General features: G+C 42.3%; 3 protein-coding genes across 3 annotated transcripts in view; 1 reads left to right on the forward strand and 2 right to left on the reverse strand.

Moving 5' to 3' along the window:
- mysm1 (Myb-like, SWIRM and MPN domains 1) overlaps positions 1-27115 on the forward strand; it is a gene marked incomplete at its 5' end in the record, with an annotated part of 42744 nt that overhangs the window by 5750 nt on the left and 9879 nt on the right. The window contains 25 exon segments of the mRNA XM_083768077.1: positions 743-835; positions 917-995; positions 1329-1427; positions 1931-2507; positions 2679-2922; positions 3367-3497; positions 3702-3805; positions 7806-7883; positions 8051-8133; positions 10173-10227; positions 10520-10570; positions 11126-11200; positions 11308-11496; positions 13013-13145; positions 13999-14104; positions 15504-15561; positions 15912-16285; positions 18319-18403; positions 18406-18423; positions 22991-23068; positions 23200-23282; positions 24568-24622; positions 24915-24965; positions 25519-25593; positions 25701-25760. Coding sequence (XP_083624203.1) covers positions 743-835; positions 917-995; positions 1329-1427; positions 1931-2507; positions 2679-2922; positions 3367-3497; positions 3702-3805; positions 7806-7883; positions 8051-8133; positions 10173-10227; positions 10520-10570; positions 11126-11200; positions 11308-11496; positions 13013-13145; positions 13999-14104; positions 15504-15561; positions 15912-16285; positions 18319-18403; positions 18406-18423; positions 22991-23068; positions 23200-23282; positions 24568-24622; positions 24915-24965; positions 25519-25593; positions 25701-25760 — 3034 coding nt within the window.
- Positions 3853-6659, reverse strand: LOC310860469 (C-C chemokine receptor type 5-like). The gene is made up of 2 exons (XM_083767402.1): positions 6628-6659; positions 3853-5634 (listed from the first exon to the last, which is right to left on the reverse strand). The coding sequence occupies exon 2, from the start codon at positions 5631-5633 to the stop codon at positions 4524-4526; it is 1110 nt and encodes a 369-aa protein (XP_083623528.1). The 5' UTR covers position 5634; positions 6628-6659; the 3' UTR covers positions 3853-4523.
- Positions 19481-20530, reverse strand: LOC310860797 (C-C chemokine receptor type 3-like; the record flags this gene model as incomplete). Its single annotated transcript, XM_083767965.1, has 1 exon — positions 19481-20530. One exon carries the CDS (start codon positions 20528-20530, stop codon positions 19481-19483), a length of 1050 nt encoding a protein of 349 aa, XP_083624091.1.

Here is a 27115-nt window from a genome sequence, read left to right on the forward strand (position 1 = left end):
TTTTCCACCCTAAAACATGATCATCAGGTATTATTACAATATAAGGGGGAAGAACTTTTTCCAAAAAGTGTACAGTATTTGTTAAAATCATGCTTTTATGTGGACACGCCCACCACTTCATTAAGTATGCCTGGTTTGCCTGGTGGGTGGTGATGGGTGGTGATCCACCTGAACTGAAGCCGCACCCACAGCTGTAGTTGTATGATAAAGGGGGAGGGGTTAGGGGAGGGGCTGATAGTGTGGTGTCACTATATTACTGTTTATTTCATTGGCCTGTTTGACTATCAAGGGTTTAGCCTCCAGGAAGAAACCCTAAATACAAAGTCAATACACCATTGCACATAAAAACAACTCCAGGGTGTCTAATGAAGTACTGTCACCTCATAGACACATGAAAAACTGGAAAAATACAAAAATTGTGGCACTCCATCTTTAAAAACCTATAAAACAACCCTAATATTATGAAAATCGGACATTAATTGTCTGGCATACTATTATGGGAGGTCCCAAAAGATATGACCCCCCAAATAAGGGGTGGGGGTCGGGAAAATTTGAACCCCATCATTTTCTGACAGTTTGGTCCCTATGAAAGCCAAAAAAGCAAAAAAAAAACACTTAGCAAAAAAGTCCTATGGAAATACACCTCGTACCACACTAACACCTGAATGATGTACCGTAATGCATATTTTCACTAACACTACAGGGATTTTCATTTCCTGTTGGACCTTAACCACGTTCTCAGATATTATCTGACAGGCCGGGAGATTAATAAGAATGTGTGGCACAGTGACTCCAAGCAACCCAGTAGTGACAGCCCCAAGTCCAAAGTTAAGAAGTAAGTTTAGCCAGGTATTATTTTCTGACATGTGCTTGTGCTTACATGGAATGCTTTACTTCTGTCTTCTCCTTTGTTCAGGCCTCCTGCTAAACCCTCAGCTTCAGGCTCCTCTTTCCGCTGGTCCCAACAGGAGAAGGAGCTATTTGAAGAGGGAATAGTAAGACCGTATTTTCAACACGTAACCTTTTAGGGCGGCGGTGGCTCAGGGATAGAGTGGCTGGATGGTGACCGCAAGGTTGCCAGTTCGAACCCGGTCCTTGAGCAAGACACTGAACCCCAAATTGCTCCTGATGTGCTGGTTGGTGCCTTGCATGGTTTCTTCCACCATCAGTGTATGAATGTGTGTGTGAATGGGTGAATGTAATGCACAATCTATGTAAAGTGCCTTGGATAAAGGCGCTATATAAATGCACCATTTACCATTTTAGCTCAGCTGACTGCCTCTAGGACGTAATTGCTGCTAGGTATCTAAAGGTGTGTGTTTCTGCAGGCTCAGTTCGGTCGAAGGTGGACCAAGATTGCTAAGCTGGTGGGCAGTCGTACAGTTCTTCAGGTCAAAAGCTACGCCAGACAGTATTTCAAACAGAAGGTGAGGCCTGTCTTAACTCTCCTCTCTAGCTGGAAGCAATTCAAGACGGTGTGCCGTCTCATTTTGTTCAGTTTATCTCATTTGATTGAGCACCCGTCGAAATGTTTGGATGTGTGTGCATCTCTTGACCATTATAATTTTACATAATTACACATCATTGTCAAGTCAATTTATTTATAAAGCACATTTAAAAATTAACAAATGTTGACCTGAAATAATATAAGATGCATGAAATAAATATAAAAAGTTTTAAAAACATTTTGAAAGCACATTATGAAACAAAACACATGACCCGGATTTCCTGAAATAATCAATTTAGTCTTTGCTTGCTAAACACGACTTTCCCGAGTTTTGTTAGGGCGATTTTGATAACTTATTAGACATAGAGCGACGTACGTATTTCACATAACATCAGGAAAGTTTTAGTAATCAGAAGGCCGAATGAATTTTCTAAAACTGCCTAGATTAGAATTATGCCATTCTCATTTTGTGTATTCCTGCAGGCCAAGTCAGAATCCAGAGCTGCAGCTCCCCCCACAGGCCCTGCAGTGCAACTGCATGCCTCTCAGTCCCTCTCTGACCACCCATCAGTCCTCGTTAACGCTGTCCGTATAGAGAAACTCTCTGATGACGAGAACGCCGAAGTGGACATCACTGATGACCTGAGCGATGAAGGAGATCATCTACAAACTGAACTCAAAACTGAGACATGTAGTGAGCCATTTTGTTCAGAACGACCTGCGGAGACAGATAGGCAGGTAGAAGACTCTGGTCATGGGGAGAACTCACAGGCAAGGTCCGTCCAGGATGATACCGTAACTGGTCTGGCTGACGGGGAGAAAAATGCGCGGCCTTGTCACAGATCTCCATCTCAAGCTAATGTTCAGTCCTTATCCATCTGCCCTTGTCCTGACGCATGTGCCGTGGGAGAGTTTAAGGAAGCAGACATGGACCACCAGCAAGGCCCAGGGACAGAGTCACTGAAGACAGAGCAGTGTGACACTCCTCAGAGCCAGAGCTTTCCGTCTGGGAGCCCAGAGGAACGACTTGGACAAAATGAGTCCTCCAGTGATGGAGCAGGTAATCCATATCTACTTATTCTTTAAATGTCTCTTTGTCTGAGACAAACAATTAGAAAGCTGAGAGGGAGACAGCATAGGGTGGGCACAAAAGAGAGGTTTTAGGCCAAGTCCTTACAATTAATATTCTGCAATTCTATCTAAACCATTAATGCCCATTTCCCCTTTTTAGATAATAAAGCCAATGCGGGTCAGTTGGTCTCTTATACACCAGAAGATGATGATGATGATGACGATGATGATGATGAGGAGGCAGACGAAGAGGAGGAGCTTAAAGCCCCAGAACAAGAAGTAGAGATGGACCTGGACACCATCAACGAGGAAGAGAAACAAGCAATCCCAGAGTTTTTTGAGGGACGGTCATCCAAGACCCCAGAAAGATATCTGAAGATCAGAAACTACATCCTGGATCAGTGGTAAAAACATCAGTATTACTCCGCTCACCTCATCTCTCACTCAACCACCTAATTACATATAGCAAGCAATTATCTGTAATAATAACAACCTATGTATAACAGGTGTATGCCTAGATATAAGTTCTTCGACACGCTGTGCGCTTGTATTTGAACATTAGATCAAATTTAATTTGAAGTGATCAAACTAGCAATAGAATACATTTTCAGAAGCATCTTCCAATAATGCTAATGGTCATGATTCCTCGAATATTTCATGAAAGCAAAGATTCTAGATCTACAATTCCTTCAACTGTAGAACACATAGAACATGTGAACACGATAATACCTCATAATAATTCTACACATTTTATTTTGCTCAAGCTAGTTTGGTGTGGTTTCATGATTTTTCGCAAATCACAGATTACGACTTGTTTACTGACATAAGTTTGTCCAATTCTTCGTCAGGCTAAAGAGCAAGCCAAAGTACCTAAACAAGACGTCAGTGCGCCCAGGCTTGAAGAACTGCGGAGACGTCAACTGCATCGGCAGAGTGCACACGTACCTGGAACTCATAGGAGCCATCAACTTCAACTGTGGTAAGTAAGGCTGCTGCAGGGTCTCATTGACACACTGAACGCTGCTTTACACTTCTAAGAAAACTGTCTGTGGGGGACAGTGTAAGCTGACAAAAATTACATATATTCTTGATAACTGAAATGGCACATTTTTCAGGTGCAATTGTTTGAATTGAAATTTAATTTTAAATTGACGTTGGCGGCTTGTTTCTCTCTCCCATGTAGAGCAAGCAGTTTATAACCGCCCTAGGGTTTTGGATCGCTCCAAGCAGAAGGAGGGTAAGGACATCCTGGAGGCGTACCAGCTAGCTCAGAGACTCCAGAGCATGGTAGGTAAAAATGCAGTGGCAAATACATTAAAAAAACAAATCTAGCAAGACATGGTATCATTTAGTGCCTTAATGGCATTAGGAATGAACGAATGTTTAAAGATGTTACGGTTAACTTTTGGTGCTTTGTGCCTTCTACCAGAGGGAAGTAGTTCGAACTCCCTGCAGAGTGGATGAGAGGGGTCATCATTTGCTATCTTTACAGCTTTTTTACTTCCTTGTAGTACCTCCTTGTAGATACAACTTCATTGTTTCTGTCTCTTCCTAATGATTTTTGAGGCTAGGTTCACTATTCGTCGCAGCTTGTTTCTTCCTTTTACATTAAGATTGCCATACCACATTGCTATGTAAAAAGTCAAGATTCCCTCTATCAGGTTCTTATAGACTGTTTCCATGATATGCTTGCTCACTCTAAAGGAGTTGAGCTTGCGTAACAGGTGGAGGCGTTGGTTACAAGTTTAAAAAATCTGGTCAGTATTTTCACTGAAATTGAGTTTGCTGTCAATTAACCAATTCATTGAATTTAGAAGCCACAGATGATCCCTGATAATGACAGCATACAGATGAGTTATTCTTGAATACATATTGTCTCTGTCTCGTATGTCCAAAATAACTGTTACTTTTCAGGATTCAAATTCAGAAGTAACAAAAGTAGCAGATCTGCAAGCTCAAAATGTGTCTCTTCGCACCACTTGTCGAGCTTGTGGATCTGCTACTTTTAATGCTTTTGTGTGACACTACTAGTATGAGGTGTTCTCTGTGAGGTGGTGCTGGTGAGGCTCATGCGTCGTCTCAGACAGGGTATCTTCTTGGCCAGCAGTCTCTTGAAGTGGCTCTGGAACTTCTTACCCACAAAGGTGTAGAACACGGGGCTGATGCAGCAGTACAGGTACGCCACGTTGCGCGTCACGTACAGGGCAGTGTCCAACATGTCCGACTCGCCGCACGACTCAGCGTCTTTGCCGTCGCGAGCAGAAGAGATTCGAATGGCCTGCAGCAGGATGACGGTGTTGTAGGGCGTCCAGCATACAAAGTAGGTGAAGACGATGATGAAGATGAGCTTCACGGAGCGGCCCTTCTCTTTCATGCGGGTGTTGACGATGCGGACGGTGATGCTGACGTAGCAGAACATCAACACGAGGAAAGGCAGCAGGAAGAAGGCGAAGAACTGTTGATAGTAGCTGACCTGGCGCCAATGGTTCATGACGGCCACATCATATCCCGTTTCCTCACACATCAGACCTTGTTCGTGGTCCTCGCGTACGTTTGTGAAAACCAGTTCTTTGAGACTGGCTAGAATGCTGACGCACCAGACTGCTGCAGACGTGCCGACGGCGTAGGACTTCTTCCGGCTCTTGCTCGCGGCCACGGCGTGCACCACGGCCAGATATCGGTCAAACGTCATGAGTGTCAGGAACAGGATGGAGCTGTAGTAGCCCACGAAGTAGGCACTGCTGACCATCTTGCACATGACCACACCAAAGATCCACTCGTCCGAATGGTAGGTGGCCCAGAAAGGAAGGCTGGAGGCGAAGAGGAGATTTGAGACGACTAAATTGAGGAGGAAGATGTTTGTCACTGTGTGGAGCTTCTCAAACTTGTAGATGACGAGGAGAACCAGCCCGTTGCCGACGTAGCTGAGGAGGAAGTTGACATAGTAGAAGACGGGGATGAAGCTGGCGCTAAACCGGTTGACGTCGGTCTTGGAGCAGAGCTGGACCACCCCGTCCACCACAGTGTTGGGGCCATCTGTGTGGTCACCATACAGATTGTCGAGATCGAGGAAGTCTTTGTAGCTGTCACTGTTCTCCATGGCTGAAGCATCCATCCTGTTGTAGGAAAGGACAAGGTCTTGGATACATTCAATATACATATTGTCAACATGATTTTGTAAAAAAACGAAATTCCCCTATTGACCAAAACCAGGGCAATCAATTAATACTGTTGCAACCACTATATTAATGGCAAGTATTTCATACAGCTTAAGTTAAAACAAATCTGAACTATCCCTTTAAGGTTGCTGCCGCTGTGATTAGGCGACTGGTATTGTTCAACGAAAGTGGGTAGGCTGGGCGGGAATTCACACCCTCACTGAAATGAGTCACTAATGAGTCACTTCTAGCTTTTGAGAGAATTTTAACTGAAGGAAGGTTTGAACTACAATTTAATCATAGACATTGTAATGCTTTGGGGCATATAGGGCTAATTAACCAGGGATAATAATCCTTTCAACATGAAAGAAGGAACAAAATATTCAATTTGTGCATGACATCATGTCCCCCGTATCTGGCCTTAATGCTACTGTACTTTCAGTTTGTTTTTCTTGAATTACATTTTAATAGCTCTTTCTCAATAGACATATCAACCTGTGTTGCACTCCCCCCCCCTCCATAAATATTTCTGTAATATCCGACACATTCAGGTAGATACTGTACATCTGATACTCCTGGATTCGCAGATAAATATTTATCCTTCACGCAAGACGGCTGCATAGTTATTTAATTTTAACTCATAAACCAACTAAATGGAAGAAGCGGCACTCCAAAATAAAAGATGCAAGACTGGCTCAGATGCAATTTCTCATGTTTATATACTTTATAAAGTAACCCTAACCCCTACTAAAAAGGGTTAGTCTGCTCTGAAGAAGGCTTTTCCATTTAGTTGGTTTATGAGTTATATTCAAAGCTGAGCACCCAGTGCCTTAAACAACAAATTTCCAGAGGAAGCGCACCTGTTTTTCTTTCTTTGGCTGCACAGGTATTGTCCTTCAAAAGTTTGTTTTCTGTGTCGAGTTCTTAAAATAAAGTCAAGAATGAACTCACCTGTGTTGAAAGGGAGAGAAAGATCCCAAATAGCTATTCTGTCCACTGTGTGAAACCACAGAATACCATTTCAGTAAAGAGGAACTACTTATTATCATCAGTGGAGGAAGAAGCACTCCCATTTTTTTACTGGAGTAAAAGTAGTTTACCACAATGAAGAAGTACTTTGTCATAAATAGAAGTCTTGTATTCAAATATTTATTTAGTGAACGCAACCTTTTCAAACGTAGCCGATCTACAAACTCACACTGTGTTGTGACTTGTGAGTGTAGTGAAGTGTAATGTATCAAAGAATGTAAATACTCAACTAAAGTGTACTACTTATTTGAGTAAATGTAGTTAGTTACTTTCCATTCCCGTCCTTAAAACCCCACAGGATGTGGTTTATCTCTTATTTTCTGTCGGGTGGAAACCTTGCAGCTCCATATTTAAACTTTTTACGTTTTCATAAATGTATACCTTACTTCGTTACACTACAGGCCACACATTCATACATATTTAACCAATAAAAGAGGCTTTGACTAAATAATAACTCATAATAATAATAATATAATAATAATTCACGATCCATTTTTTTCCCCTGAAAAATAATGGTTTTGGACATACAAGTTTTCTGCCCGTGTGTGTGTGTGTGTGTGTGTGTGTGTGTGTGTGTGTGTGTGTGTGTGTGTGTGTGTGTGTGTGAGATATATGGTTTCCTAGAAGTGTACAGCTGAAATCGAGAGAAGGCGTAACACTCTGACCACAAATGTACAGACTGTTCTTTACATAGCATGTTGTTACACAATTTCTCCACCAGGCAGGATGGCCAAAGACCGGAAATAATGTTTTCGTCCCCCCCTATCTCTCTGTCACTTTAGGCCGTACAGTGAAAATGTTTGGGAGCCTGGGATAGGATTAGGACGTTCAAAACAATAGCAACAGCAGAATAAGCTGTTTGGTATTGGCAGCAACCCACACATGCATGTTCCCTACAAATGGGACACCATTTAAAAGGGAAATAAACAGGCTTTCCCACAAAGTTATTGCTAAGAAAAACATTGTTGCCATGACTAAATGACTAAGAAAATATTTCTAACATGCTTCTATTTTCAGGCTTTTTGTGTGTATCTTTCCCCCCATTGGAGTACATTTTTTTATGACAATAATGTTGATTGATTATTTCTGCTCTGTTGTAGCGCACAAGGAAGCGTCGTGTGAGAGACATCTGGGGAAAATGGTGTGACGCTAAGGATCTGGAGGGACACACATACGAGGTACAGTATAGAGCCATCCATCGACACACACACACACACACACACACACACACACACACACACACACACACACACACACACACACACACTACTGCACGTATGCATGTGCATAGTTTGTGTATTGTTGTAGTGACTGTTCATTTGTGGTGTGGGGGGGGGACCTTTAGCATCTGAGTGCAGAGGAGCTTTCTCTGCGCAGAGAGGAGATGAAGAGGCGGCCTAGACCTTCTAAGATGTCCAGACACAGAGGGTGAGTCTCTGGAGGATAGATGGATGGATTCACATAGAGGGTGAGTCACACAGAGGGTGAGTCTCTGGAGGATAGATGGATGGATTCACATAGAGGGTGAGTCACACAGAGGGTGAGTCTCTGGAGGATAGATGGATGGATTCACATAGAGGGTGAGTCACACAGAGGGTGAGTCTCTGGAGGATAGATGGATGGATTCACATAGAGGGTGAGTCACACAGAGGGTGAGTCTCTGGAGGATAGATGGATGGATTCACATAGAGGGTGAGTCACACAGAGGGTGAGTCTCTGGAGGATAGATGGATGGATTCACATAGAGGGTGAGTCACACAGAGGGTGAGTCTCTGGAGGATAGATGGATGGATTCACATAGAGGGTGAGTCACACAGAGGGTGAGTCTGTGGAGGATAGATGGATGGATTCACATAGAGGGTGAGTCACACAGAGGGTGAGTCTCTGGAGGATAGATGGATGGATTCACATAGAGGGTGAGTCACACAGAGGGTGAGTCTCTGGAGGATAGATGGATGGATTCACATAGAGGGTGAGTCACACAGAGGGTGAGTCTCTGGAGGATAGATGGATGGATTCACATAGAGGGTGAGTCACACAGAGGGTGAGTCTCTGGAGGATAGATGGATGGATTCACATAGAGGGTGAGTCACACAGAGGGTGAGTCTCTGGAGGATAGATGGATGGATTCACATAGAGGGTGAGTCACACAGAGGGTGAGTCTCTGGAGGATAGATGGATGGATTCACATAGAGGGTGAGTCACACAGAGGGTGAGTCTCTGGAGGATAGATGGATGGATTCACATAGAGGGTGAGTCACACAGAGGGTGAGTCTCTGGAGGATAGATGGATGGATTCACATAGAGGGTGAGTCACACAGAGGGTGAGTCTCTGGAGGATAGATGGATGGATTCACACAGAGGGTGAGTCACACAGAGGGTGAGTCTCTGGAGGATAGATGGATGGATTCACATAGAGGGTGAGTCACACAGAGGGTGAGTCTCTGGAGGATAGATGGATGGATTCACATAGAGGGTGAGTCACACAGAGGGTGAGTCTGTGGAGGATAGATGGATGGATTCACATAGAGGGTGAGTCACACAGAGGGTGAGTCTCTGGAGGATAGATGGATGGATTCACATAGAGGGTGAGTCACACAGAGGGTGAGTCTCTGGAGGATAGATGGATGGATTCACATAGAGGGTGAGTCACACAGAGGGTGAGTCTCTGGAGGATAGATGGATGGATTCACATAGAGGGTGAGTCACACAGAGGGTGAGTCTCTGGAGGATAGATGGATGGATTCACATAGAGGGTGAGTCACACAGAGGGTGAGTCTCTGGAGGATAGATGGATGGATTCAAAGTTCTCAGTCGGCATGACTGATGTCAGTCGTTTAGATCCCATAGAAGCCAGCATGTCTTCTATGGACGCATGTCGTTGTGCAGAGAAAATAGCTGTTGTTATTTTAAGGTTAGATCTTGTGAAAAGTGCAATCCAGTACTATATTCAGATTTAGTAGAACAGAAAGAGCATTTTTACTAAAATATCATGAATCTACATATAATGTCTTAATTGTTTGGGAGACGGCGCTCGTATGGGGGAATCTTTCTCAAATCACACATTAAGACTTGGCCGTACAACGTTTCTCACTTTTGATTTGATTTGGTGGGTAGCTTTGTGCCTGATTTATACTTTTTATCACATGTCTGTGTCTGGCACTGAAAATAACAAATATAAGTCACAGATATAACGCGTTGCTGCGCAACCAAATCACACTTTAAGGTAGATTTATCGTACACACATCCTTCTGTTCAGAAGGGTTTGTGTATTCTTTGTCGAGCAGAACAGTATAGCCTTTACTGTTTGGATAAGATATTGATCCATGGGGAGAAATTCAGCTGTCAAGTTTATCAGTATTCTAGTGGTTTGGAGATGAAACATCAATAACAGGTTTTTGGTAACTCAAGTATTCTCTTCTTGTTCCCCTTTTCTTTGTCTGGTCTTACTTTCTATCTCTTCTTAGATCGTTTGATCCTTTCCAGCTAATTCAATGCCAGTGCTTTGGAGAAGAGATGCAGGTCAGCTGACAGTGCACTTAACTCGTTGTTCAGTTAATAATGTTTCATCACCAGCGATGGAATACTTTTATTTCATTTCATTTAGAGTATGAATTTTCAATGATTCTGCCTTGTTTATCACCCTCTCTAAACGGTCTCAGCAGGTTTAATTAATTTTAAATGTGTGACCATGTTGAGAACCCTAGACCGCTAGTTGACAGCTGGTAACATCAGCCAGTAGTCTGCTGGTCAGTCCTTCTCATTCATTAGTCATATGCACTAAGAGGTAACAAGTCATACGCTCTTCTCTTAGGAGCCATTCCAGGTTATAGTGTGTGCAGAGGCTCTCCTCATCATGGACATGGTATGTTCTTATTAACATTTACTTTGTTCACTTGAGCAGTTATTTAAAATGGACCAAACATGAAGTACTGAAACGTGGCGTTATTTGACATTAGATACAAGAGTCGAAAAACACATGATTATAAGTGAGATGAGAAGCCTTCGGACACAAAGCATCCATCTGACCTCTTAAGCCTTAAGAACTAAACACACTCATTTGTCAGACTGGAAAGTGCAAAACTAAATCCTCAATGTGTCGTATGAATTGTAAGCTATGGCAAGACATGACAATACTCTAACATGACATATGTTCGTGTGCTTATTGGATCTGTTTTACACATTTTTAACCACAATAACTGTAGAATCCCTATTTTCAGCAAATATAAAGTAAGTAAATAATATGTTTCCAAAATGTTTAATATATTACAATATACAAACTCACAGCAGCATGTCACATTGTGAAGAGCTGTGCGAGGTTGTAAATCAGCAATCTTTCCTATTTCCCAAGTATGTAGTGCATTATGGTTAAATGAACACTGCATTCTACTGTGCTTTTCATTCATGTGTCTCTCCTCAGCACGCACACGTGTCTCGGGGCGAGGTCATCGGTTTGTTGGGAGGCACTTTCAGCGAGGAAGACGAAGTACTGAAGGTAGTTGCTGTAGAAAGCAACAACAATAATGGAAGTCGTGATGAACTTCTTCATAATGAACTTGAAGAACGTTCATTATTTATGTGTGGGGTATGTGTGTGTACTAGGTCTGTGCAGCAGAGCCGTGCAACAGCGTGAGTACAGGTTTGCAGTGTGAGATGGACCCTGTGTCTCAGACCCAGGCCTGTGAGCTGCTGTCGGCGCTGGGCCTCAGTGTGGTGGGCTGGTACCATTCACACCCCACCTTCCAGCCCAACCCCTCTCTACGGGACATACACACACAGGACCAGTTCCAGGTAACATGACTGCAAGTTACCAAAGTATAGAATGACGCCGATGCTTTCCCGGATTGAATGGGTTAAAAGGAAGTCCAGCGTTTTAACACCAGGTTCTGTTGTAGCTGTCCAATAAGATAAGACGTCCTGTCCCCAAATAGATACATCTTTAATGTGTAGACTGAGCCTAATTCCTCCTGAATATCCCATCACTTATTCAGTTCTACTTTCTGCTTCAGCTGTCTGTCTAGGACTAGGTTATGACAGAGGTTGAAGTACTTGATGTCACACTCTTTGACTCCCTGTCTAACTAAAAGAAACATATATTTGATGTCTTCTTACATGAGAAGTACATTCCCCCAGGCTCCACAAGTTAGCCTCGACTTAGGGGGAAAAACTGTTTTAACCCATTCAAGACCTTTTGGGGTTCTGTTGCTATCTACAGTATCATAGCAACATTCGGCCTCTGTTAAATGGGTGGGTGGGTTAAATGTAGTGCCCTTCACACAGAATAATCTTAGTTAGATGTTTTTATTGATCCTGCGTCAGTCGCCAGAGGCAGTACAGCAGCTAAGATACAGTTACAGAGTAAGAAAAGTACTGTAAGAACATTACACACACACCACCATCAATAATGAACATTAGTATATGACGGTATACACCTTGTACAATATAACCTGCACTATGCAGGACAAACATAATATGAATTGCATACACAATAAACATGTCAGAAGAGAAGTCCTTACATTATTGTACCGCTTAATCTTCAATAGGCACTCACATGGGAGTGGGATTAATTTATATCCTTGTTGGTTTTGATTGCAAATTTGTGACTTAATTGCCAGGTGACATTTTCATTGCGCTTGTGTGTTATGCTTATTTTCTTCTGCCTTTGCTTTGATTTTGTCAACATTCGTCATCTCTGCACTGTTGAAACTGAGGTCTCAGCCCTCAGTGTGTCTTACGAGAATTAAATTAAGAGTGCCTCATTAAGACCCGAGGCCAATTGTACAAATGCCTATATACTTTAGTCCACGGTCCCCCGATCTGATCTGTTTTGTGCCAGGGACCCCCAGAAGAGAAATCTAAAAAATTCAAACACTTTTTTATATTTTTCAAATATAAATAAAGGCATGAAGGAAGCATGAGTTCAGGTCCGTTGCTCTCCCCATGTCCCCCATATATGGGGACTAGGTTGGTGGAGGGTGTGTAGAGCCCAGGATCACATTAGATGATTGACACAGGGGTGAAAAATGGGTTACAAAATCGTGGGCATAGGTACAAGCTTGCAGCACGGCACAAAGTGACACGCTGTTAACTTGTATCTGCTAGTTTGGAGACCACTGTTTAAAACCAATGTTCTAAATCCTAAGAGTTTTCTGAAAAGCATGTGATGCTATACTAAAATAGAAAATGACACAGATGCTTAAATGAAAGGAGAGCGAGTGAGTGCCGTCGGACGGACGGGGCAGTTGGAGACGGAGAGAAGAAGACAAAGCAGAGCGCGTGTTCTTAGTGTCTGCACTGTCTTTTCCAGAGTTATTTTTCGCGTGGCGGAGCTCCCTTTCTAGGGATGATAGTCAGCCCATACGACCCAGCCAACGCCTCCCCACGCTCCCAGACCACCTGCCTGTTAGTGAGGGAGACCCAGAAGCCCTCAGGCCCACAGAGTATGACACACACACACACACTAAGGCTGCCCCCGAACATTCAGGGTTCGAATGTTCGCTCGTTAAGGTTGCCACTCGAATCTTAATTTATGGTCTTGAACCATTCGTTTTTTTATTTTTATTATTATAATGTTTTATTATTATAATTTCTTTTGATCGAATCAAAACTACTGAGTGAGTGTGTGTGTCACACACACACACTCAGTAGTTTTGATTCGATATTATACTATTACTATTACTACTATTATACTATTTGTATACATTGTGTTGTGACTTATAATAAAGGTTGGTTTATTATTGCCTAACACCGGGGCTCCACCGGGCGCGTCAGCGTCGCGTCTCCGTCACCGTCGGGGAATGTTCCCTTTTTAATCAATGAAGGGTGGCTCCACTGCCCGCGTTGCGTTGCGTGACTGCATTCAACTTGCCCCGGTTCGTTTTTTGACCCACGCGACGGAGACGCAACGCGGCCGGTGGAGCCCCGCCGTAAGTCAAAACCGAAATTAGTGACGGATCACAGATGGCGTTATATTTGCATGTCAATATGCAATATGCGTCATATATTGTTATAAACGTGCTGGGTGTAATGATTAAGCAATATCATATACTGTATTTGTTTTGTTATTTTGTTATTTATGAAAAGCATACAACAATGCCATTATGTTAGGTGACGATATGAATATGTTGTGATCAAAGGTAGTTTTATGAAACCAACAGCAGTGATAGCTTCATCATGACACAATTTATAGTTAAGTTTTCACGATCAATACATCTAGTTTAGGACAAACATTAGAGAATAGAGATGGTTCAGAAGATGACTTCCTGAGTTGTGTGCTTGTCTGGTTGTCCCCAGAGCTGCCATACAGGTTTGACTTCCTGTCCTCCGAGGACATCCCAAACTGGAGTCAATTGATGAGGAGAGCTGAGTGGATCATCACCAAATACTCCCAGGCACCTGGGTGAGAAAGAGACAAATCATTGTGGACACTCAAAATACGAGGCTGAACATCAGCGTACTTCTAATATGAATTATGAACTTAGTTTGCTTAGTTCTTTTGGCTGGCAAGCATGCTCTTATGTATATCTCTAGGCAAAGAGATAGACAGCTCTGATAGACAGCTCTGAGACTGGTTCATAGTTCCTCAATCTGTGCTAGACATAATCTTATCCAATGTAAAATCATTCACCGGGTTCATTACACAAATGCAAGATTAGCACAGATATTTCCAGACATTAGTGATGCATGTAACCGGTGCAGACAACCCGCTGCTAGCCTATCACACATGTTTTGGTCATGCCCTAGACTGGTGGACTTTTGGACAGCCATATTTCAATCATATTCTGACATATTGGGTGTACCTATCCCACCCAACCCGTTAACGGCCTTGTTTGGTATTCCCCCAGGGACTAACACTCCCCCACACCTTAAAAGAATAATGTCCTTTACTTCTCTTTTAGCCAGACGTCTCATACTCCTGAAATGGAAACAAGTTTCCCCACCCACACATAACGGATGGATAAAGGACGTACTATTCTATCTTAAACTTGAAAAGATCAGATTCGCACTTAATGGCCCCATGACAACTTTCCAGCAAACATGGACGCCCTTTGTTGATCACGTAAGAACCCTGACAGTTGTCCCAGAGATGAGCGATATTTGAAATATTACTATACTATTACTATTACTATTACTATACTATTACTATAAATATTACTAATATTAACTATATAATGGTGAACGCATTATGCCTATGCATTGCATATGCTTCGTGCAAACCGGTGGCTGCGCGCACACACAGGTGGTCGTCCCCCCCCCCCCACCCTCTCCTCCTTTTTTTTTGTTTTTTTTTTTTTTGTTTTGTTGTTGTAATTTTCTGTATTGTCTCTGCATTGGGGAAGAGTGGGTGGGCTCAGGGGGTGGACGGGAGGAAAATGAGGGGTGCCTTAAGATCTACGTACTGTATTAACTAATGTATCTGACAGTGACATGTATAAGGACTCCACATGGGAGGGGAAAAAATGTAAAAAACCCAATAAAAAGATATTAAAAAAAAAAAAAGATGTGTCTAAGGTAAACTTTTAAAGGCGTAGTGAAATAAAGAATACGTTTTTCACACTTTTAGGATTGTACAGTGTAGATATATACGGGTAGGCCCTAAAGTATAGCTACACTGTAAAATCCTTAGTGTTATTTTAACTGAGTGTATAAAACCTGTGGGCCCTTTTCGGGTCCATTTGTATACTGTCAGAGTTATATTGCCATTTAAGGTTTTACTGTGTAAAATCCTGTATATTGAAATGTTAAAAGGCTTCACCCCATCTCCTGATTGTAGATATGTGTTTCTGTTGTGTTATCAGGTGTGTGCAGATGGACAGGTTCTTCAGAAGGGACTCCCATCTCACCTGCTTAGAGAAGGTTTCTCAAACATCAACCACTTTTGCCTTCTAAATCAGTAGTTCTCGCACTTTCTCTCGATTTTTCAAAAATAGCAGATGCACAAGCTTGCAGCGTGGCACGAAGTGACTCGCTGTGAGCTTGTATATCTGCTATTTTTGAATAGACAATGCTAAAATCTGAAATGACACATTGAATACATAATGGAAGAATATATACAATTTGGAAAACAACAATACAAAATAGTATGTAATATATTCAAAACAGTGCAACATTCAAGACATAATTTTCAGTGATTGCATACACGATTGCATACTCGGAGTCGTTAGTGTCCTATTCTCACCCAATTCTCTTTCCACGTCAACTCCTAGATGCTGTCCTCTTTGGCCAGGTACCTAGAGCCCCTGCCAGAGGGCGAGGGGGACCCCTTCCTCACCCAGATCCAGAACCTTTTCCAGTGTAACTTTATCATCCCGCGACCGGCCGACCAGGATGAGGAGGGAGGAGTTTTAAACGATTCCTCTGGACCAATGGACTCTGAGGACTTCCCCTTTGATCACTCAATCATGGATATGGACCGAAGCGAGGGAGGGGACTCTGACGGGGGTTCTGTTGAGGGAGCGGGCTGGGACGTAGAACCCACTGCACACATGACACACACTGAGAAGGGTTCTGTTGAGGGAGCAGGCTGGGACGTAGAACCCACTGCACACATTACACACACTGAGAAGGAGGAAGGTCCAGTGTTGCATCTAGGTTCTGTGTTGTTGACAGGACATGATTATTTACTATGATTACACACTGACACACATGTTCACATTTTGTAGTTAACTGTACTGTATTGCTTAATAACAAATATACTGTAAGTTGTGTTGTATTGTTCTCAAGGTATGTTGCAACAATAGATAGTTTTTTATATGTTGAATCTAGAATTGCAACATCTGATTGTATTATGACATTAGGCCTAAGGCCGATTCTAAAAACGCCTCTAAATCCTGACCTAAGGTTTCTGAAAAACTTCAAATATTTATATAGCAGCATCAAAAAATTTACATTTTTGAATACTGTACATACTGTACAGAACCCAAATATGGGTGCCCGGCCTGAGGGGGTAAGATACCAATAGGGGTTCCCGCCCAGAATTGCACAACAACAACATTGCAGCTGTACGAAAAGCTTGAATTATCTGCAGTGTTTGTTTCATAAAAATCCACCGTAGACATTTTATGACCTACTTTCTGTCAATAAATTCTGTGCAGGTGATTATTTTGTGTTGGAGTTTGGAAGTTCTCGTTTTCAATAACGCAGCTTCCTGCTGCATTTTATGCAATTTCAAAACAGGTAGTACACACAGGGCCGTTGAGTTCCAACAGGCTCTTCCAAACTCCAACATTTAGAAAAAGTATCACCTGTATGGAATTTATTGACAGAAAGTGCCTAATAACATGTCTACGGTGGATTTTTATGAAACAAACTTTGCAGAAAGAAATAGGATAATTCAAGCTTTCCGTACAGCTGCAATGTTGGTGAGTATAATGTTGTTTAATACAATTAGATAGGACTTTTCTGTTTGGATATGTGTCAAATGGATGGCATTGCAACTCTAGATTCAACATATTAAAAAACATTGAGTGTTGCAAATTGCAGCTAAGGGTATGTACATGTATGCATTTCTTTTTGTGTAATGTTAAAGAAGCTATGTAGTAGCTTTTTTTAATTTTATCATATAATTGCTTTAACCTGCATTCAAAAATTAAACCCTATATTATATTTGTAGTACTATACTGTCTTTGTTTTGCAGATTACTTCATATTTGAATATGAATTTCATGAGTTATTTCAGATTTCAAGCCACTATTTTTATCATACTATAAATGGGACAAGGAAAGCTACCGTACTAGAGTAGGACATTACGATTAAAAAGTGTTAAATATCTCTATTGTGATGGCTATATACCGGTGTGTATATATATATATATATACCGGTATATGTACAGTATATATATATATATATACACACACACACACACACACACACACACACAGGGGGGTCTCCATCGTATCTCCAGCTCTTTAATTTAACCCATTCTGAACGGGCACCCATTTTGGTGTCAGCATCATGTTATGCTTTAGCTATTTAAAAATAGCAGATCTACAAGCTCATATCGCGCCACCGAGTGGCGCGATATGAGCTTGTAGGTCTGCTATTTTTGAAAAATCGAAGAACTACTGACATAGAAACATAGCTTTATCAGAAAACTGTCAGGATGTAGAAGACGTTTATAGAATCTGATCTCAGGTCAGAATGGGTTAACCCATTGACGCCTGGTGCAACGTATACGTTGTTCTACCCTTGATGCCGGCGCGCTCTCTGTGTCTCATCAGCTATTGCTATACATGTAGCAACATAACTATTTAAAAAAAAAACATCCGAATTTGAAGGTTTTCAGAAACCTTAGGTCAGGCCCTAGAAGGCGTTCCCAGATTCGGCCTCAGGCATCAATGGGTGTATACAGAAAATGCATGTTTAGGTCGTGATACCAATCAGATGGAAGAGCTCATACAGGATAAACCATAAATAAATGAGCAGACAAAATTGGAACTGTAACATTATGCATAAATAGGTATGCTCTCCTGATTGGCTAAAAGTGGCAACCCACTTGAAAATATAATTCATATAGAGAGAGAGGGAGAAATTGTGTGATGAAGTATACATTTGCATTGGGTATAGTTCTTTGTCATTTTGTTACATTGAGTGTTTGTTTCTCCTTCCCATGTAGAGAGCAAGCAGTTTATAACCGCCCTAGGGTTTTGGATGGCTCCAAGCAGAGAGAGGGTAAAGATGTCCTAGAGGCGTACCAGCTATAGCTCAGAGAGACAGCATGGTAGGTGTCCATGTCCATTAGTGGTGGACATGAACTAAGTACATTTACTCAAGTACAATTTTGAGGTATTTTCTTTTTTACTTTATTTCAAAATGTCAATACTTTTACTCGGACAGTTACGGAGCCCCTGAATGGCCATGCATTTGAAATATATTTGATCTCGTCCGTACAAGATATTATCTCGTCCGTACAAGATATTATCTCGTCCGTACAAGATATTTGTCCGTACAAGATCTTAAATTAAAGAATTAAAGACAATTGAGTTTTTCATATGGACATAAGTGCATACGTGAATGGAGTTCCATTATACACACGCTGCCAGTATTGATCAGAATCAAAATAAACGTTATTGTCATATCACAGGTTTACTGTGTAACACAGTGGGTGAAATGATGTTTTGTTATTTCCACAAAAAGAGAAAGGGAAGAAGAAGGGGAGGCGTGCAGGGGGAAGAGAGAGAAAAAAAAAAAAAAATTCATCTACATTTCAAGCCAAGGACCCCCGTCCCCCAGAACAGTTCTCAACCAGTGGGTCGTGACCTCTCGGGGGGTCGCCACATTATTTTTGGGGGGGGTCTCCAAATTATTTTGAATAAAAAAATAAAAACATATTTTTGTTTTTTTCAACTGAATGGCTGGAAAAATGGAAATGAAAAGTTTACATAGTACACATAATGCACGCATAAACTTTCGCTGTAGTCTGATCCCGATCACCTCCACTGGCTTCCGGTGAAGTTCCGCATCACCTACAAACTGCTCCTCCTCACCTACAAATCCCTCCATGGCATTGCCCCACGGTAGGCCTTTCTGTCTGACCCCCCCCAGCGCGGACCCTCGGCCCTTTGCTACTCTCTCCCCTTGGAGATTCGCCAGATGCCTACATTGGACTCTTTCAAGTCGGCACTGAAGAGACATTTGTTCACTCAGGCTTTTGACAATTAGTTTGTGCGCTATATAAATTCAAGTTATTATTATCACGTTTTTTGGCTGATATCGGCCCGTTATCCGATCAGAAGATCGGATTGCGGCATCTCCAGTAATTATCAGTAGTAGGCTACTCAGTGGTCAGCAGTAGTATGAGGTGTTCTCTGTGAGGTGGTGCTGGTGAGGCTCATGCGTCGTCTCGGACAGGGCATCTTGGCCAGCAGTCTCTTGAAGTGGCTCTGGAACTTCTTACCCACAAAGGTGTAGAACACGGGGCTGATGCAGCAGTACAGGTACGCCACGTTGCGCGTCACGTACAGGGCATTGTCCAACATGTCCGACTCGCCGCACGACTCAGGGTCTTTACCGTCACGAGCAGAAGAGATTCTAATGGCCTGCAGCAGGATGACGGTGTTGTAGGGTGTCCAGCATACAAAGTAGGTGAAGACGATGATGAAGATGAGCTTCACGGAGCGGCCCTTCTCTTTCATGCGGGTGTTGACGATGCGGACGGTGATGCTGACGTAACAGAACATCAACACGAGGAAAGGCAGCAGGAAGAAGGCGAAGAACTGTTGATAGTAGCTGACCTGGCGCCAATGGTTCATGACGGCCACATCATATCCCGTTTCCTCACACATCAGACCTTGTTCGTGGTCCTGGCGTACGTTTGTGAAAACCAGCTTTTTTAGACTGGCTAGAATGCTGACGCACCAGACTGCCGCAGACGTGCCGACGGCGTAGGTCTTCTTCCGGCTCTTGCTCGCGGCCACGGCGTGCACCACGGCCAGATATCGGTCAAACGTCATGAGCGTCAGGAACAGGATGGAGCTGTAGTAGCCCACGAAGTAGGCACTGCTGACCATCTTGCACATGACCACACCAAAGACCCACTCGTCCAAATGGTAGGTGGCCCAGAAAGGAAGGCTGGAGGCGAAGAGGAGGTTTGAGACGACTAAATTGAGGAGGAAGATGTTTGTCACTGTGTGGAACTTCTCAAACTTGTAGATGACGAGGAGAACCAGCCCGTTGCCGACATAACTGAGGAGGAAGTTGACGTAGTAGAAGACGGGGATGAAGCTGGCGCTAAACCGGTTGACGTCGGTCTTGGAGCAGAGCTGGACCCCCCCGAGATCGAGGAAGTCTTTGTAGCCGTCACTGTTCTCCATGGCTGAAGCATTCATCCTGTTGTAGGAAAGGACAAGGTCTTGGATACATTCAATATACATATTGTCAACATGATTTTGTAAAAAAACGAAATTCCCCGATTGACCAAAACCAGGGCAATCAATTAATACTGTTGCAACCACTATATTAATGGCAAGTATTTCATACAGCTTAAGTTAAAACAAATCTGAACTATCCCTTTAAGGTTGCTGCCGCTGTGATTAGGCGACTGGTATTGCTTAACGAAAGACGGGGCAAGTGGGTAGGCTGGGCGGGAATTCACACCCTCACTGAAATGAGTCACTAATGAGTCACTTCTAGCTTTTGAGAGAATTTTAACTGAAGGAAGGTTTGAACTACAATTTAATCATAGACATTGTAATGCATTGGGGCATATAGGGCTAATTAACCAGGGATAATAATCCTTTCAACATGAAAGAAGGAACAAAATATTCAATTTGTGCATGACATCATGTCCCCCGTATCTGGCCTTAATGCTACTGTACTTTCAGTTTGTTTTTCTTGAATTACATTTTAATAGCTCTTTCTCAATAGACATATCAACCTGTGTTGCACTCCCCCCCCCCCCCTCCATAAATATTTCTGTAATATCCGACACATTCAGGTAGATACTGTATATCTGATACTCCTGGATTTGCAGATAAATATTTATCCTTCATGCAAGACGGCTGCATAGTTATTTAATTTTAACTCATAAACCAACTAAATGGAAAAAGCGGCACTCCAAAATAAAAGATGCAAGACTGGCTCAGATGCAATTTCTCATGTTTATATACTTTATAAAGTAACCCTAACCCCTACTAAAAAGGGTTAGTCTGCTCTGAAGAAGGCTTTTCCATTTAGTTGGTTTATGAGTTATATTCAAAGCTGAGCACCCAGTGGCTTAAACAACAAATTTCCAGAGGAAGCGCACCTGTTTTTCTTTCTTTGGCTGCACAGGTATTGTCCTTCAAAAGTTTGTTTTCTGTGTCGAGTTCTTAAAATAAAGTCAAGAATGAACTCACCTGTGTTGAAAGGGAGAGAAAGATCCCAAATAGCTATTCTGTCCACTGTGTGAAACCACAGAATACCATTTCAGTAAAGAGGAACTACTTATTATCATCAGTGGAGGAAGAAGCACTCCCATTTTTACTGGAGTAAAAGTAGTTTACCACAATGAAGAAGTACTTTGTCATAAATAGAAGTCTTGTATTCAAATATTTATTTAGTGAACGCAACCTTTTCAAACATAGCCGATCTACAAACTCACACTGTGTTGTGACTTGTGAGTGTAGTGAAGTGTAATGTATCAAAGAATGTAAATACTCAACTAAAGTGTACTAGTACTTATTTGAGTAAATGTAGTTAGTTACTTTCCATTCCCGTCCTTAAAACCCCACAGGATGTGGTTTATCTCTTATTTTCTTTTCAGTACAGCTGAATTTCTGAAAGACACACACACACACACACACACACACACACACACACACACACACACACACACACACACACACACACACACACACACACACACACACACACACACACACAGAGATTATTATTATTGTACTTCTTTTTTTTAACCAATAGGATGTAGGTGTGAACCATAGCTGTTACTGCACAACATCTCTGTCCGGGTGGAAACCTTGCAGCTCCATATTTAAACTTTTTACGTTTTCATAAATGTATACCTTACTTCGTTACACTACAGGCCACACATTCATACATATTTAACCAATAAAAGAGGCTTTGACTAAATAATAACTCATAATAATAATAATATAATAATAATTCAGGATCCATTTTCTTCCCCTGAAAAATAATGGTTTTGGACATACAAGGTTTCTGCCCGAGTGTGTGTGTGTGTGTGTGTGTGTGTGTGAGATATATGGTTTCCTAGAAGTGTACAGCTGAAATCGAGAGAAGGCGCAACACTCTGACCACAAATGTACAGAATGTTCTTTACATAGCATGTTGTTACACAATTTCTCCACCAGGCAGGATGGCCAAAGACCGGAAATAATGTTTTCGTCCCCCCCTATCTCTCTGTCACTTTAGGCCGTACAGTGAAAATGTTTGGGAGCCTGGGATAGGATTAGGACATTCAAAACAATAGCAACAGCAGAATAAGCTGTTTGGTATTGGCAGCAACCCACACATGCATGTTCCCTACAAATGGGACACCATTTAAAAGGGAAATAAACAGGCTTTCCCACAAAGTTATTGCTAAGAGAAGCATTGTTGCCAGAGAGAAATAATCTTTTTAAGCACACACACACACACACACACACACATGCACGATGATACTGACATGCACTTTATTGAATGCACTACATGTGATTTAGGACCTCTTAAAATGACTAAGAAAATATCTCTAACATGCTTCTATTTTCAGGCTTTTTGTGTGTATCTTTCCCCCCATTGGAGTACTTTTTTTTATGACACTAATGTTGATTGATTATTTTGCTCTGTTGTAGCGCACAAGGAAGCGTCGTGTGAGAGACATCTGGGGAATATGGTGTGACGCTAAGGATCTGGAAGGACACACATACGAGGTACAGTATAGAGCCATCCATCGACACACACACACACACACACACACACACTACTGCACGTATGCATGTGCATAGTTTGTGTATTGTTGTAGTGACTGTTCATTTGTGGTGTGGGGGGGGGGGACCTTTAGCATCTGAGTGCAGAGGAGCTTTCTCTGCGCAGAGAGGAGATGAAGAGGCGGCCTAGACCTTCTAAGATGTCCAGACACAGAGGGTGAGTCTCTGGAGGATAGATGGATGGATTCACATAGAGGGTGAGTCACACAGAGGGTGAGTCTCTGGAGGATAGATGGATGGATTCACATAGAGGGTGAGTCACACAGAGGGTGAGTCTCTGGAGGATAGATGGATGGATTCACATAGAGGGTGAGTCACACAGAGGGTGAGTCTCTGGAGGATAGATGGATGGATTCACATAGAGGGTGAGTCACACAGAGGGTGAGTCTCTGGAGGATAGATGGATGGATTCACATAGAGGGTGAGTCACACAGAGGGTGAGTCTCTGGAGGATAGATGGATAGATTCACATAGAGGGTGAGTCACACAGAGGGTGAGTCTCTGGAGGATAGATGGATGGATTCACACAGAGGGTGAGTCACACAGAGGGTGAGTCTCTGGAGGATAGATGGATGGATTCACATAGAGGGTGAGTCACACAGAGGGTGAGTCTCTGGAGGATAGATGGATGGATTCACACAGAGGGTGAGTCACACAGAGGGTGAGTCTCTGGAGGATAGATGGATGGATTCACACAGAGGGCGAGTCACACAGAGGGTGAGTCTCTGGAGGATAGATGGATGGATTCACACAGAGGGTGAGTCACACAGAGGGTGAGTCTCTGGAGGATAGATGGTTGGATTCAAAGTTCTCAGTCGGCATGACTGATGTCAGTCGTTTAGATCCCATAGAAGCCAGCATGTCTTCTATGGACGCATGTCGTTGTGCAGAGAAAATAGCTGTTGTTATTTTAAGGTTAGATCTTGTGAAAAGTGCAATCCAGTACTATATTCAGATTTAGTAGAACAGAAAGAGCATTTTTTGTCTTAATTGTTTGGGAGAAGGCGCTCGTATGGGGGAATCTTTCTCAAATCACACATTAAGACTTGGCCGTACAACGTTTCTCACTTTTGATTTGATTTGGTGGGTAGCTTTGTGCCTGATTTATACTTTTTATCACATGTCTGTGTCTGGCACTGAAAATAACAAATATAAGTCACAGATATAACGCGTTGCTGCGCAACCAAATCACACTCTAAGGTAGATTTATCGTACAAACATCCTTCTGTTCAGAAGGGTTTGTGTATTCTTTGTCGAGCAGAACAGTATAGCCTTTACTGTTTGGATAAGATATTGATCCATGGGGAGAAATTCAGCTGTCAAGTTTATCAGTATTCTAGTGGTTTGGAGATGAAACATCAATAACAGGTTTTTGGTAACTCAAGTATTCTCTTCTTGTTCCCCTTTTTCTTTGTCTGGTCTTACTATCTATCTCTTCTTAGATCGTTTGATCCTTTCCAGCTAATTCAATGCCAGTGCTTTGGAGAAGAGATGCAGGTCAGCTGACAGTGCACTTGTCTCGTTGTTCAGTTAATAATGTATCATCACCAGCGATGGAATACTTTTATTTCATTTAATTTAGAGTATGAATTTTCAATGATTCTGCCTTGTTTATCACCCTCTCTAAACGGTCTCAGCAGGTTTAATTAATTTTAAATGTGTGACCATGTTGAGAACCCTAGACCGCTAGTTGACAGCTGGTAACATCAGCCAGTAGTCTGCTGGTCAGTCCTTCTCATTCATTAGTCATATGCACTAAGAGGTAACAAGTCATACACTCTTCTCTTAGGAGCCATTCCAGGTTATAGTGTGTGCAGAGGCTCTCCTCATCATGGACATGGTATGTTCTTATTAATTTACTTTGTTCACTTGAGCAGTTATTTAAAATGGACCAAACATGAAGTACTGAAACGTGGCGTTATTTGACATTAGATACAAGAGACGAAAAACACATGATTATAAGTGAGATGAGAAGCCTTCGGACACAAAGCATCCATCTGACCTCTTAAGCCTTAAGAACTAAACACACTCATTTGTCAGACTGGAAAGTGCAAAACTAAATCCTCAATGTGTCGTATGAATTGTAAGCTATGGCAAGACATGACAATACTCTACCATGACATATGTTCGTGTGCTTATTGGATCTGTTTTACACATTTTTAACCACAATAACTGTAGAATCCCCATTTTCAGCAAATATAAAGTAAGTAAATAATGTGTTTCCAAAATGTTTAATATATTACAATATACAAACTCACAGCAGCATGTCACATTGCGAAGAGCTGTGCGAGGTTGTAAATCAGCAATCTTTCCTATTTCCCAAGTATGTAGTGCATTATGGTTAAATGAACACTGCATTCTACTGTGCTTTTCATTCATGTGTCTCTCCTCAGCACGCACACGTGTCTCGGGGCGAGGTCATCGGTTTGTTGGGAGGCACTTTCAGCGAGGAAGACGAAGTACTGAAGGTAGTTGCTGTAGAAAGCAACAACAATAATGGAAGTCGTGATGAAGTTCTTCATAATGAACTTGAAGAACGTTCATTATTTATGTGTGGGGTATGTGTGTGTACTAGGTCTGTGCAGCAGAGCCGTGCAACAGCGTGAGTACTGGTTTGCAGTGTGAGATGGACCCTGTGTCTGTCGAGGAAATGTGGGATACCGGAGTGTATATTTAAGGACGTCATAAACCAAGGCATGAGCAGCAACAGCTACAAGAAGCTATTCTCTCTCCCCACTGACATTTGACCTGTGACTTGTGTGTTAGGACCCACCTTCCCCCCGAGGGGGGGGGGTAGGAAAGGTATTTAAGCTGAAATGTGACTGAGATGTTTGGGTCAGTACGGCGTTCCATTGTAACGCTTCACTGCTGTCCTCGTATTCGAATACAGTCTATTCCAATACTCTAATACTCTGATTTGTGGCTGTCTCATTATTGTGTTTCAATTGTGTTATATGTGCTCACCGACAGATTGCCGTAACATTTTTGGAGGTTTCCTACCGATGATAGGTGGTGCTATGCTGCGGTGTTGGCTCGCAGGAAGGGAGAGTGGAGTGGCCGTTTGCTGTCTGTTGCTGTTGGCCAACGCCGTGAGTAAATATGGAATCTGTTTGGTGTTTGCGCTATGAGTTGAGCTATTCAGAACTTTAGAGTATTAGTGGTGGATTTGTGATCACATATAGGATAGGCCTAGAGGGAGACAGAGAAGTCTTGCCTAAAACATGCGTGTGTGTACAGGAACAGGGACTATAAGTTGCCAGTTGTCTGATAAAAGGTGAACTGGTGTTCAGCCTTAAGGGTCCTGCGTCAGCCTAAGGGTGTGAGCAAAAAGCTAGCTGTGTGTGTGTTTGTCCTAAATGTGTCTATGTCTGTGAGTGTTGGCCTAAGAAGGGAGACTAGTTGTCTTGCCTAAATTTGTAGCTACTAAGAAGGGGGGTTAATCCTCGCCTATGGGTCCCTTTGCTAGCAAAAGCATAAAACAATTGAAGCGCAATGTATGGATGGAATGTCATGACAACTGATTGGGTGCGAAGTGTTGAATGTAGGCCTAATGTGTTTGAGTGTTTGCCTATCCGCCTGTGTGTGTGTATGAGTGAGGCACTGTCGGATGACAGAGAGAGAGTGGTATAATTTCATTTTTTTTTACCTTGGCATTATCAAAGTAGTCTTTATGAAAATGTGACTACGGAAATACTTCATATGATCGGCTGAGTGTCTGAATTAGGTTGTTTTATTTTTCTTTCTCCTTTTATTTGTTTATTGTGTGAGAATGGGTTCTGCTAAACTCAAGGAAAAGAGGGCCACGGCAGCTGGGCCCAGTAGTGACAGAAAAGTAGTATGTTGTTGATGTTAAATTGTTTGAGGTAACAGAATGGAAGAATTTTACAGAAATAGCAGAGAATGGCAGTAAAACAGCATGTGGCCTGTATTTATAACTTGCTTGGTACAGACACAGGTAATTGTAGGTATTATCAAATGTGTTGTGAGAGA

This window comes from Protomyctophum parallelum, assembly GCF_964188405.1.
Source record: "Protomyctophum parallelum genome assembly, chromosome: 6".
Classification (NCBI taxonomy): domain Eukaryota; kingdom Metazoa; phylum Chordata; class Actinopteri; order Myctophiformes; family Myctophidae; genus Protomyctophum; species Protomyctophum parallelum.

Excerpts from the sequence above, each read along its gene's own strand:
- LOC310860469 (XM_083767402.1), bottom strand. The coding sequence starts at position 5,633 with ATGGATGCTTCAGCCATGGAGAACAGTGACAGCTACAAAGACTTCCTC.